Source organism: Mytilus edulis, chromosome 3, assembly GCF_963676685.1.
Source record: "Mytilus edulis chromosome 3, xbMytEdul2.2, whole genome shotgun sequence".
Lineage (NCBI taxonomy): Eukaryota > Metazoa > Mollusca > Bivalvia > Mytilida > Mytilidae > Mytilus > Mytilus edulis.
The window spans coordinates 21,804,082-21,817,819 of NC_092346.1; the positions used below are offsets into that span (position 1 = coordinate 21,804,082).

Genomic DNA, 13,738 nt, shown 5'->3' on the forward strand with positions numbered 1-13,738 from the left:
CCAAAGATACTTCTTATAGTGCCTAACAAGATTTTGTGAGGGAATTCGATGTTTGCTATACCACTGTTTATTTTAACACACTTTATGAGAATACCAATCGAAATGAAAATTTTTGCAGTGTTTTGAGAAATGATTTTACTTTGTAGTAATGTATTGTTTTGGAAACATGTTATGTTTTAAAAGTACAAATTTTCTGTATCAAGTCAATAATTATGTGGACTTTTGAAGCCCAAACTTTGTATGGCCTTAAATACATAAATGAAAGATCCAAAAACTGTTATAATACAGAATGACATGTTTATGAAATTATAGCAAAACTTTTGGTTGACAAATTTTTATTCGTTATTGCAAACAAATAAATTTTGAATATCTTACATTTTCTCCCTACCCAGTTTACCCCTATTACTTATCATAATGTGGACCAGTCATTGTTATTGAATATTACGCAATTTGAATTATTTGATTGGGTTAAGTTATTAATAGTTTACCTTCAAACTGTTTATGCTTTACATACATGACTATTTATTAAATCAGAACGTGCATGAATGTGACAGTAACTAAAATGACCTTCAAACTGGACACTGGATGAGTCCATGTTATGTTTTATCAATGAAAGTATAGGTATGAAAGGTAAGAATTGACAATTCTCCTATTTTCACAAAATTTTCCAAATACACAGTAGATAGATTATTTTTTAATAGTCAATTGCAGAGAAAAACAGAAAAAAGTTTACAAATATGACGTTTTGTTCCAATAAACAAGTCATTTTTCGAAGAGAAAAGCCAAAATTCACTTTACACACGGCTACGCCAGGTAAAACTATTATTTATCTTACAAAAAAATTACATTTTTCAGTCTCATAGGAACATGCTAATTACAATTAATCCCAAACTAAGGTAGTCATTAAATAAAGTCAAAATATGTCCGATTTACCTATTTTTGGAGCAAAAAAGTCAATACGATCGCTTTAAGGTCAATTTCGTCTACCTCACAAAATCTTGTTAGGCACTATAGCAATGTTTTTTACCAATAATATTATTAGTAACTTTTGAATTTTGACTACCTGGTGCAGGTTTTTGTTTTTGTTTTCATGAATATATATAGTTGAATTCATAAAAAGAATACCATGTTAAATGCAACTATTAATCTGGTAGTTCATAAAAATCCATGTCATATTTTGGGACTCAGTGTTAACAAACTGACATATAAAGAATGTTAGAATATAGATTGAATACAATAGCTAGGTGACATGTAGAGCAGTCTCTACCAGTCAAGTTGGTAATGACTTCTGATTGGATATCACATGAGGTTATATTGACATCATATTATAGTTCCTGTTGTGTAAACCACAGACCACAAATTCTCATAACATCTGGAGTTTGTCACTCAAATAAATTATTTCATTAGTTGTAGCTAAATAGGAGATATAAACCTAGAAGTGTTATCATTTATCAGCAAAAATCACTGAATCTGGCAATTAAGGTGGTACCCAACACCTTGACTAAAATTAATTTGGTTTAATTTTCATAAAATTTGGACAAAATATTTACTTTGACCCTTTGAAAAAAATATAAAAATTTCAGAAAACTTGAACCAATTATTTTCTCCAAAAAAATGGTTTGATAGATAACAGTTTGACAAACACTTATTTTGATCATTGAGAAGTTTAATATTTCCTTTACAATAGAGTGTTATTAAAACGTTTAACTGATTTTACAGTGTTATCTCCCTGTTGTGTTAGGTTAAGGCCACCTTAAACTAGAGAATGACCAGATAGTACATCAAATTGCCATGCATGTACAATCATGATAAGGTTACCCATTTGATGACAGATCAGTTATGATTTCATTCCAAATCCATAACTATGAAACATCTTTTAAAAATGTTAGATACATCTTGAAATTGAATAATATAATGACACTATTCTTGTTTTATCAAAACTGATTGCTCATTTAAGAAATAGAGAAAAGAGAAAATAGATATAGGAAGATGTGATATGAGTGCCAATGAAACAACTCCTCTAAGTCACAATTTATAAAAGTATACCATTTAAGGTCAAGCTACCGTCTTCAACATGCTTATATATCATTATTTATAATTTCTATGTAATAATCAGATATAGTCTCTCACATCTTTAACTAACGCCCCTCAGATATGAGAATACTAAATCTTATACATACAAATCATAAACAGATGGAAACATTGCTGGCAAGATTTAAACAACATTAGTGTCAGTTTCAATATCTTGGTTGGTTAAGCCTTCATCACAAAATTATTATTAAAATGTGAATCTCCTTTTGAAAAGTATTCTCAAGACCTAAAGCCGAATCTACTTTTTCTCCCTCTAGTCTTTCACCATAGTTTGTCTTTAAGTGAGAACCGGTAGTTGTTTGTCATGTAAAATTGGACTAACTATAGTCCGTGAGTTTTTTCCAAGTTAAATGTGAGACTTTTGCTGTTACCCTAAGGCCTTAATTAGCTGATTATTCAAAGAAATATTGACTTTACAAAAATAATTTCTATGACAATCACCTATTGAATGATTTGTCTAATTTCTATGACAATCACCTATTGAATAATTTGTCTAAGAGAACTTTGGAGGTTTGACAACCCTGCTATAGAACAAGTCAAATAAATGACATGAGTTTTAATCAAATTAATAGAAACATGAAATAATTTAGGCTTTTGTTATCTGTTTTTTATCATGTGCAAATATTTTGAAATACATAAGACAAACAGAAACTTTGAATCGTAATTAGAGAAAATTTGAAAAGTAAAAAAGAGAAAATTGAATGGTTAATGATCTGCATGACATATATTGTCAATTGTGCACTTGCAGAAGTTATTGCTCTTGATTTATTATTTAACATTTATTTGCAGAAAATTTGATAGACAGAGATAATCTTTTAACAGTCAAAATGACCAACAAAGTAAAATCTACAAATATGAGAAATGACGAAAATTGTCAATCCATGTTTTACAAAGTTATTGCCCTTGAAGGTTTTTATGCCCCACCTACGATAGTAGAGGGGCATTATGTTTTCTGGTCTGTGCGTCCGTTCGTCCGTCCGTCTGTTCGTCCGTCCGTCTGTCCGTCCGTTCGTCCGTCTGTCCCGCTTCAGGTTAAAGTTTTTGGTCAAGGTAGTTTTTGATGAAGTTGAAGTCCAATCAACTTGAAACTTAGTACACATGTTCCTTATGATATGATCTTTCTAATTTTAAAGCCAAATTAAACTTTTGACCCCAATTTCACGGTCCACTGAACATAGAAAATGAAAGTGCATGTTTCAGGTTAAAGTTTTTGGTCAAGGTAGTTTTTGATGAAGTTGAAGTCCAATCAACTTGAAACTTAGTACACATGTTCCCTATGATATTATCTTTCTAATTTTAATGCCTAATTATATTTTTTATCCAATTTCGTGGTCCATTGAACATGGAAAATGATAGTGCGAGTGGGGCATCTGTGTACTTTGGACACATTCTTGTTTGATTTTCATTTATTTGCATTTTTGGAAACTATAGTTCATAGAGAGAATCTTGAAGTAGTTTAAGTGACCAGAAAATAAAACTTATAATGAGGTCAATATGATTTCAATCTACCATTCATCCCTTATATGAAAAGACTATTTTTATCCCTTTTGATTTGTTTTTAACAGAAACTGTTATAGATAGGTAGAGTAATTCTAGAAAGGGAAAATATCTTATCATTATCATTAAAAAAAGTGAACATGCGCAAACAAACTCAAAAAAATGTTGTGAAGCAAAAATCAATTATTTTTTATGTCACATTGATAAAACAAATGTTTACAGTTACATGTGTAATATTTCACTATGATATAAATAAAAGAGATGTCGAGTATATATCTCAAGGTGACACCAACAAAAATAACCAAAAGATTTCTAGAGGGCTGTACACAGTCTTAAACAAAAGTCATGTGTCTATACAATATATCAAGTTCTAAAATAGAAGTGAATAAATGGTTCTCAAAATGACATAAACATTAAGATATGACATAACAAAACTGCTTTAGATCAAGGCCTATAACATAGGATAGTCGAAACAAAATGAGGTGGAATCAGTGTAATTTGAAGAGAATTGCCTCAAAATATGACATTGCAGAAAAAAACATAACAAAAGTCGAGTTTAAAGCAAAAACCAATTTTTGAGTGCAAATGTAAATAGAAATATTTGAAATGAATATTCATATAAGAATTCTTGTAGTTAATTGAGGCTTGGGAAAATATAACATTGTTTTAATATTGGAACCTCACATCTTGGCAAATGGCAGCAATATTTATAAGATAAAACTTGTTTAATTTGTTGATGACATCATTGCTGTATGTCTACCTATTACCACAGAGATGTATTTGATTAACAGATCTTTTGAAAAATCAACAAGACTGTAACACATTAATGAACAGAAAGGCATACTGTCAATACCAATTATTCTGTCTATACATTGATACTATCAATGCTATGTCTGACCAAGGTATTTTACAATTTTTTCTACAGACAATTAAGTGAAAAAGGAGTACAGAAGATACTTTTATTAAAAGATTGTTTGTTAAACTTACAAAAATAATTCAGCAATTACATAAAGTTGCAAAATTGGTCAATAGCTTTCAGTTGGTATATGTATTACTTGTAACAAATATTATGTCTGAAAAATGTTATTTGGTCTTTACATTATGTTATGCATCCTAAGGAAGTTAAATTTTTAGCATAAACTATAAAAAAAAAAGAACATCCTGGATGGGAGATTATCATTATACCACATATTTTAATTTTTATATATATAATGCATATTTTCCTGGGAACATATTTGTTTATTAACTTTCATAGAAAAATGAAAAATCAGAAACTCTGTCCAGAAAAAGAACTTTTCATTCAACACAAAGATTCTTATCGCATTTTTTTTTGTATCAATTTTATACAAATCTGTACTGTCTTCAACAATTAACAAATCCCATACTGCATAGTCAGCTATAAAAGGCACTGCAAAGACAAATGTAAAATAATAGAAATGACAAAACTGTAACCGCCTTATTTATGTACAAAATAATTAATGGAAAACAAATATGATATACAGACGACAACCACTGAGTTACTGTTTCCTGACTTGGGTAATGCACATACAGAATGTGACTGTGTTAAACTAGTTTGAAGGTGCCAATCCTCCCCTGGCCTGGGACAGTAGTGTAAAAATACAACATAAGAGCAAACTAAAAATCTTTTGAAAAAGGATAATTAAATCATCAGGTCGATATACAAAGGAACTATGTGCATATTCCTACTAATAATTATTACCAAAACAAAACTTGTCGAATTTATCTGTATGGCTGTCTTTTTCTTTTTTTCTTTTACATTATTTCATGTCTGTTCTTGAAAATGAAAATTTACTTTTGCTATCGATTAATATTATTATGTATAAAAAGATAGCAGATTATGCTGTTTATTGTCTTTTTTTTTTTTGTAAACAGATTTTTTAAATTATGAAATTGAAAATTTTCTATATATGAAAATCATAGTTGTCTGACTTGATTATTAATTTTTCTCTCAACCTATAGCAGTTCATTCAAACTTTTAACCCAATTACAGTTTGTCTTTCAACTGATTATGGATCTTAACAAACTGTTGTAGAAAAACCATGGTCAAGTCGTCTAAGTGCAAGTGATAGAATAAAGTATACTAACAATCCTATTAGATTTCAATGCTTTGAAATGATGGATTCATTTTTCTTCATATGCTTATTTTAAGAAGTCATTTCAGGGGTGAATCCAACGGGTACCAACCCAGGATAAGGGGGAGGTTTCCAACTTTATGACCCCATTCAAATGCATTGATCAAGAATTAAAAAGTGGAGTTCCATTACCTAGAACCACCCTTTTTAGATCCTACACTACATTTGAAAGATAAGGTAGTAACTATTGAATAGCCATAAAAATGACCAAATGCTGCTTGCACACCACCACCACCACCACCACCCCATATTATTTGAAATATTGAGTTAGATTTTCTTATCTCCCTTTGAATTTTAAACTTAAAGAAAACATATTTTAGCTAAACATATTTTTCAATAGTTATTTTCCATTTTAATTAACAAAGACACCTTTGTTTAATAGAAAGACAAATGATGTGTCAGAAGAGATTATTCAAAAACAAAATTTTGACATTTTTATAGCAATTCAAAAGTTACTACCTTAACTTTCAGATGATTTATTACAATAAATATATATGTAGAATGTACAGTATCCTGTCATAGTAACCTTAAAGAAGAAGTCAAATCTAATATAAATGATAAAGATTAAAAAAATAAATCTAATAGAAATAATGAATATTTAGATAAAGATAGAAATTAGTTATATTTCATTTGATGTAACAAATTGCTTTTGGGTCAGAATTTTGAATGAACTGCAGTAGGTAGAGACAAATTATTACAATCAAGTCACCTTAAATGATTATATATGTAAACATATTTCTTATCTTCAGCCAAAATAAGAGCATACTATTATTAATGAATATAATTAGTACACATATAATCTGTTTGTTTATTTACAGGACACTTAGGCTTGTAAACATACAAACATCTGAATGCTTACGCATATTTAGTGGCTGCCAAGACCAAATTCTTTCTGTAGTAGTAAGTATAAAATGTTATGAACTGTACTCTTATAGTGGTCAAAAAAATGAATCTACTGTATACTTATATTTTATTCAGGAAAAATATGAAATAAAGAACAAAACACAAAGAAATGAATAGTAGAAACAGAGAAATGAGAAATGAAAATGCTTATAAAACTTTCAAACCAATTACCATGGACTTATCAATAGTGGTTCTCTTAAACTTAACTTGTAAACTATGCAAAAGTTTTTAAAGAACCATGATGAAGGGCTGGGCCATATCATCTCCATGATAAGACCTGCTTATATTAATACAACTGTGTACCAAATATCATTGACTTAAAGGGTGTGGTTCATCTTTAACTGATCTAATCAAAATCTTAACATGTAAACTAAAATTTCAAGTCAATAGACCATGAGATGGGATGGGACCAAATAATTTCCATAGAAATGATGTGCCAATGCTTATACAACTGCATTTCAACTTTTATTGACCTGCCACTTGTGGTTTCCATAAAATGACCTTCAGGTAAATCTCAAACTAATACATTGTCACAGGAGACAACACACCCAAGTCTTGCTTTTTTTCAACTTCCTCGAGGCAAGACAAAAACCTAAGCTTGTTTCCACTTTTATTATGCATGTCTAACAATTTTTTTTTTTATTATAATTCACTTTATTATAAGTCTTCCTCTCAACTTATTGCTGTCACTCAATATTCTGACAAATTCATTTTGGTTTTTTTTTCAAATCAAACTGTTCATCTGGTTAGAAATTCAAAGCAACTGCAAATAAGTCAAGTCATTAAAGTGCAAAGTGATCAACTGTACTTACAATCATGTTACAATTATTTTATGTTGTACACACTCAAAATTATATTCACTTTAATAATTATAGTTTTAAAAACAATTAGCAAAACAAGGCCATAAACATTTTTTTGATTTTTTAGGGTAGGAAAGGTACATAATTCAGAAGAGATTAACTCTTTTAGATATTTAGTAAGAAATATGATTGCAGCTTGAGGCTTTTTCAACTGACTGAGTACTTTACTTGACATATAAATTTACATAATTATCCAAATTCTTGCAGGTGTAAACCATTAAAACAATTTAACTTTCTCAATTAAATCCTTAAATAGATAACTAGAAGCTTAAATAATGAAACTACATTCATGTTGTAAGTGACAGATCTTTGAAAATGTATCATATAACATGTGATTGCTGCTAATTATAACAATTACATTTCTGTCTAGAACAATATTTGTTACTACAGTACAATACAGTGATTGATCTTTTTATAGTCATTGAACTAAACTGTCAAATGGTGTATTGGAACAATTTGAACTTCTACCAACCTGAATAAATCAAATAAAACACAATCAAGTTATCAATATTTTTGGGTAAATTTGTCTTTATAAATACTCTAATAATTGCCATACTTGAACATTTTGATGACAATTTGTAATTTATAGATGTGTTTATGTAATTTTACCTTTGTGACATTGCATGTTGTATGTAAATAAGCCATTGACAGTTACAACATGTTTCCATTTTAAGTTTCTTTGATGTCTTAAGTGTAGGTGTTAAATACATTGATGACTATATTATCTTTATAAATCTCAGAAGGAAAAGCAGTGATTACATGAATTAAAAGATTTTTTTTTTACTTTTCCTAAAATTCATTTATTTACAACATTTGCATCTGATGAATTTGTTTAGCAATACAAAAAATCTGTAACAGAGATGACCATAGATATCTTTTTTTAAATAGCAAAACATCTTCTTATTTTAACCATGCCTTTAGGTGAAATGGGCTCCAAGGTTTAGTCTTGTCAGTGTGTTTGTCCATTGATTTTTGTTGAGCCTTGGACTTCAAAACAGAAAGCTCAAATTAAGGATAATAATTTGGTGGCAGGGACAGCGTTAAAAAATTTCTTAAAAGCTTTATATTTCAGAAGAAGACCTGCATACTTTGTACTTAACTTTGTATACATATGCCTTATTTTATGAAGTTTCTGTCTGTCATATGTCCATTGCCCTTGACTTCATTTTCATGGTTCAGTGACTAAAAAGGTTTTTAGTATTCTTAATTTCTCTCTTATTATGAGTAACAGGATAACTTTATTTCATACCTTGCAATGTATTTATGTCTGTCAGACAGTTTTCACTTGACCTCAACCTCATTTCATTGATCAGTGAACATGGTTAAGTTTACGTGGTCAAGTCCATATCTCAGATACTATAAGCAAAAATCTATATTTTGTATATGGAATTATTAATTGTAAGGAGTAAATGTCCAACTGGCAGGTATCATCTGACCTTGACCTCATTTTCAGTGGTTAAGGTTAAGTTTTTGTGTTTTGGTCTGTTTCTCTAATACTGTATGCAAAAGATCATGTTAATTTGGTGTATGAAAATATTTTAGGATGTACATGTCAGTCTCGCTTATTTAATTTGACCGTGATATCATTTTTATGGTTCATTGCTCAATGTTAAAGAAGGTGAGACATTTCAGCATGTGCTCTCTTGTTTAGGTATGAAAGTAATATCTTAAGGCAGCTTGTTTTGTACCATAAATGAAATATTACCTAACCAGTTTGAAATAATTGTGGTACAATGTAATTGTTGTTTTGAGTCTTATGATACAGCCCTATCTAATCTATATATAATTAAAATAAGGGGAGTTTGTAACAATTGGAGCTTCAAAACTTTGTAAGTAAAATCATGAGATTTTTTTATATTGTATGATAAAACAAAGAAAGTGAATAACTAATGTGTGGACCATTTGTAGTACCGGTAATTGAAATGCTATCCTTTTAATTTTTTTGTCAGTCCTATATTCTTGATTTTTGTCAAGCCTGGGACTTTGGTCGCAGAAAGCTTGACATAGGGAAAATGATCTGGGGGCGGTGGTGGCAACTGCTGCGGAGGCATTGGCTAACTTTTTAAAAGCTTTATATTTTAGAAGGTGGAAGACATGGATGCTTCATAGTTTGTATATAGATTCCTCATGTGACGAAGTTTCCATCAGTCACCTGTCAAATGTCCTTGACCTCATTTTCATGGTTCAGTGACTACTTGAAAAAAAGTTAAATTTTGTAATGTTAAATTCTCTCTTATTATAAGTAATAGGATAACTATATTTGGTATGTGCGTACCTTGCAAGGTCCTCATACCGGTCAGACACTTTTTACTTGACCTCAACCTCATATCATGGATCATTGAACAAGGTTAAGTTTTGGTGGTCAAGTCTATATCTCAGATACTATAAGCAAAAAGGTCTAGTATGTTCGGTGTATGGAAGGACTGTAAGGTGTTCATGTCAAACTGACAGGTGTCATCTGACCTTGACCTCATTTTCATGGTTCAGTGGTTATAGTTAAGTTTTTGTGTTTTGGTATATTTTTCTTATACTATATACAAATTAGGTCTACTATATTTGGTGTATAGAATGATTGTAAGGTGTACATGTTAAGCTGGCAGGTATCATCTGACCTTGACCTCATTTTCATGGTTCAGTGGTCAAAGTTAAGTTTTTGATTGATTGTCTTTTTTCCTTATACTATAAGCAGTAGGTCAACTATATTTGGTGTATTGAAATATTTTATGATCTATATGTCAGTCACACAGGTTTTATTTGACCTTGACCTCATTTTCATGGTTCATTCCCCAGAGTTAAGCTTTTGTGTTTTGGTTTGTTTTTCTTATACTATAAGCAATCAGTCAACTATATTTGTTTTCTTGGTTAATGTTAAGTTTGTGCGACAGTTGTAATAAAAGCTTTATTTTTAGGACTATCAACATAATATCAATGATTAGTAAAGGAGAGACATTTCAGCATGTGCACTCTTGTTTTATAAACAACAATATCTGCTAACCATATAGTATGGGTTTCTCTCATTGTTGAAGGTCAAATGGTTGCCCATTATTGCTTACATCCACTTCATTTGAGCTTTGGGGAATAGTTGTCTCATTGGTAATCATAACACATCTCCTTATTTTTTATAGCAATAGTTTAATTGTTCTGAAATGTTAGAATGTATTTCTATGTGTATATCAATGAACTTTTTAAATGTAAATGAACAAGGTAATAAGTGATCTTTTTTATGTTTAGATGCAAGGTGACTTAATCATTAGTGGTGACTCTGGAGGCCATGTATACTTTTGGAACAAAGAAACAGGTGAGACAGAAGCAGCTGTACAAGCACATGATGGACAAATTCACAAAGTCTGTTTCCATAAAGGAAGATTTTTCACAGCTTCAAGGTATATTGTCATAATTGTTTAAGAAATAAAAGAAGCTGCAACTCCAATAGTTAACCATATTAAAAAACATATGTTATCTTTTTACATGATAACAGATTTCTGGGGGGAGTGTGGTACCATGATGAAAATAAATTTGAGACTGGTACATGAGACTTGTTAAGTCTAATTTAAAGTGTGTTTTCCTATATTCCTATTGAAATTTTATCTATCAATGATAACATTCAGCTGAAATTTTGTAATATACTATCAGTTTTGTCATATCTCAGACCACATTTCTTGTATAAATTCTCTGCTGAGTGCGTTGGGCAGACAACTTACTTTGAACTTCTCTGCTGAAGTTGATTGACAAGACGCAGTACTTTGTATGAACTTTTCTGTTGAAATTGTTGAGTACAAAACTGTAGAATGATTACCATTTAAGTCTTTAGAGCCATCTAGTATTGTTAAGAGAATAACTACTGATAATGGGTTCTGAACTATTTTACTTTAATATCTATATATATAAGTGTCTAAGAATGTAACTTTAACACACTAATGAGTGTTATAAAATTAGTTGTTATATTTTATATATTATTCACGCAATATTTTGCTAAACAAATTAGCTTCATCGGGCGTGTGCATCTATCTAGGTGAAATCGGATGCATGACAAAAAAATATCTTTGTAGCTTGACGTTTTTGTGTAAAAGTTTAATATATTGATTGATGGGGTATATAAAAGATATTTTTGCCGTTTATTGTACATAACAATTTTTAAATCTAAACAAATAGTTGTTTTAGTTAAATAGAATGAAATTCAAATAGATAGATGCACACGCCCGATGAAGCTAATTTGTTTAGCGAAATATTGCGTGAATAATATATAAAATATAACAACTAATTTTATAACACTCATTAGTGTGTTAAAGTTACATTCTTAGACACTTATATAATTTAATTTAGTAACTGCATCAGTTTATTTACAAACTGATCCACACCTAGATAGATTGAATGTTGATTGTTGCTATTTTTAGACACTATATATATATATATATAGAGTCTATAAGAATCTACCAACCAGTAAACTTAATAGGTATTGGATCATCAAAATTGACAATATATATATATATACAAGTCTTAATTGAAAACTACGTTCAAACCTATGATTGCATTGGATAAAAACCGCAATTTTTATATGTGTGCATGTAAAACAAATTTCGTTGTAGAAGGGTCTAAAAACAGCACAAACAACATTTTCCAAAAGACCAAAAAAAATGAAAAAGTATATTTAAACAAAACGCATTTGACTAACAGGTCGAACAACTGATGTTCTTTAACCCTGCTGACTGCCATTGACGATTGCCAAATAAATGGATCACAAGATGTAACTAAATGGATCTTAATATAAATTTAATACTAAACAGAAAAAAAATTTAACTTGTGGCCACGATATTATGCCACAAACATACGGTGTCAATATTTTTTTAGTACACCAGATCTGGATTTCGACAATAAATGTATCTTCAGTGATGTTAGGGATCGAAACGGTATTTGGAAGGCCATATAAAATGTACCCTCAATATTAGAAAAAGTACCCTCATGTTTAGATAAACTCTTGAATTTTAAGAGTCAATATAGGATGAACAGATAATTTAAACCGGAGGGAAAATATGATACAAGCCCAAACGAAAAAAAAAATATAAACGAGTCTAAATTGAAAACTACGTTCAAACCTATGATTGCGTTGGATAAAAGCCGCAATTTTTATACGTGTGCATGTAAAACAAATTTCGTTGTAGAAGGGTCTATATATACATATATATTCTTCTCAGCTGAAGACAGGAAAAGACATTAATGAGTTTGACTGAAATAAACTGTGTCTGTAAAGGGTACTTGTTGACATAAGGCAAATTACAAAATTCATGAGTATTTGTTGCTTTCAGTGATTCTACAGTAAGAGAATGGGACCTGATGTCAATGACAAGTGTCAGAGTGCTACAGGGACACAAGGGACCTGTCAGGGACATAAAGGTAAGTTTTATAATGACAAAGAGCAGTGGATATCATAATTCTTATCTTTCATTTATTGAATTTTTATAGCTGAAACTGACAGTGCATTGCTTTTTATACGACCGCAAAAATTGAAAATTTTTTGATCTTATATTGGTATCATGTTGGCGTCATCATCGTCCGGCGGGGTCGGCGTCCAAAGACTTTTGGTTTTTACACTATAACTTTAGTATAAGTAAAATCTATGAAATTTTGACTCAAGGTTTATGACCACTAAAGGAAGGTTGGGATTGATTTTGGGAGTTTTGGTCCTAACAGTTACGGAATTTAGGGCCAAAAAAGGGCCCAAATAAGCATTATTCTTGGTTTTCGCACAATAACTTTAGTATAAGTAAATAGAAATCAATGAAATTTAAATACAAGGTTTATGACCATAAAAGGAAGGTTGTGATTGATTTTGGAAGTTTTGGTCTCAACAGTTTGGGAATTAGGGGCCAAAAAGGGCCTAATAAGCATTTTCTTGGTTTTTGCACTATAACTTTAGTTTAAGTAAATAGAAATCTATGAAATTTTGACACAAAGTTTATGGCCACTAAAGGAAGGTTGGGATTGATTTTGGGAGTTTTGGTCCCAACAATTTAGGAATTAGGGGCCAAAAAGGGCCCAAATAAGCATTATTCTTGGTTTTCGCACAATAACTTTAGTATAAGTAAATAGAAATGAATGAAATTTAAACACAAGGTTTATGACCATAAAAGAAAGGTTGGGATTAACTTTTGGAGTTTTGGTCCCAACAGTTTAGGTATGGGGCCCAAAGGGTCCAAAATTTAACTTTGTTTGAATTCATCAAAAATTGAATAATTG

At 30.3% G+C, this 13,738-nt stretch overlaps 1 protein-coding gene across 24 annotated transcripts in view; it reads left to right on the forward strand.

Moving 5' to 3' along the window:
• Positions 1–13,738, forward strand: part of LOC139514211 (uncharacterized) — a 96,082-nt gene that overhangs the window by 53,758 nt on the left and 28,586 nt on the right. For all 24 annotated transcript variants that reach the window (XM_071303045.1, XM_071303038.1, XM_071303037.1 and 21 more), the window contains 3 exons: positions 6,560–6,641; positions 10,736–10,887; positions 12,808–12,895. In XM_071303045.1, the coding sequence (XP_071159146.1) occupies positions 6,560–6,641; positions 10,736–10,887; positions 12,808–12,895 (322 nt within the window). The remainder of the gene's footprint in view (positions 1–6,559; positions 6,642–10,735; positions 10,888–12,807; positions 12,896–13,738) is intronic.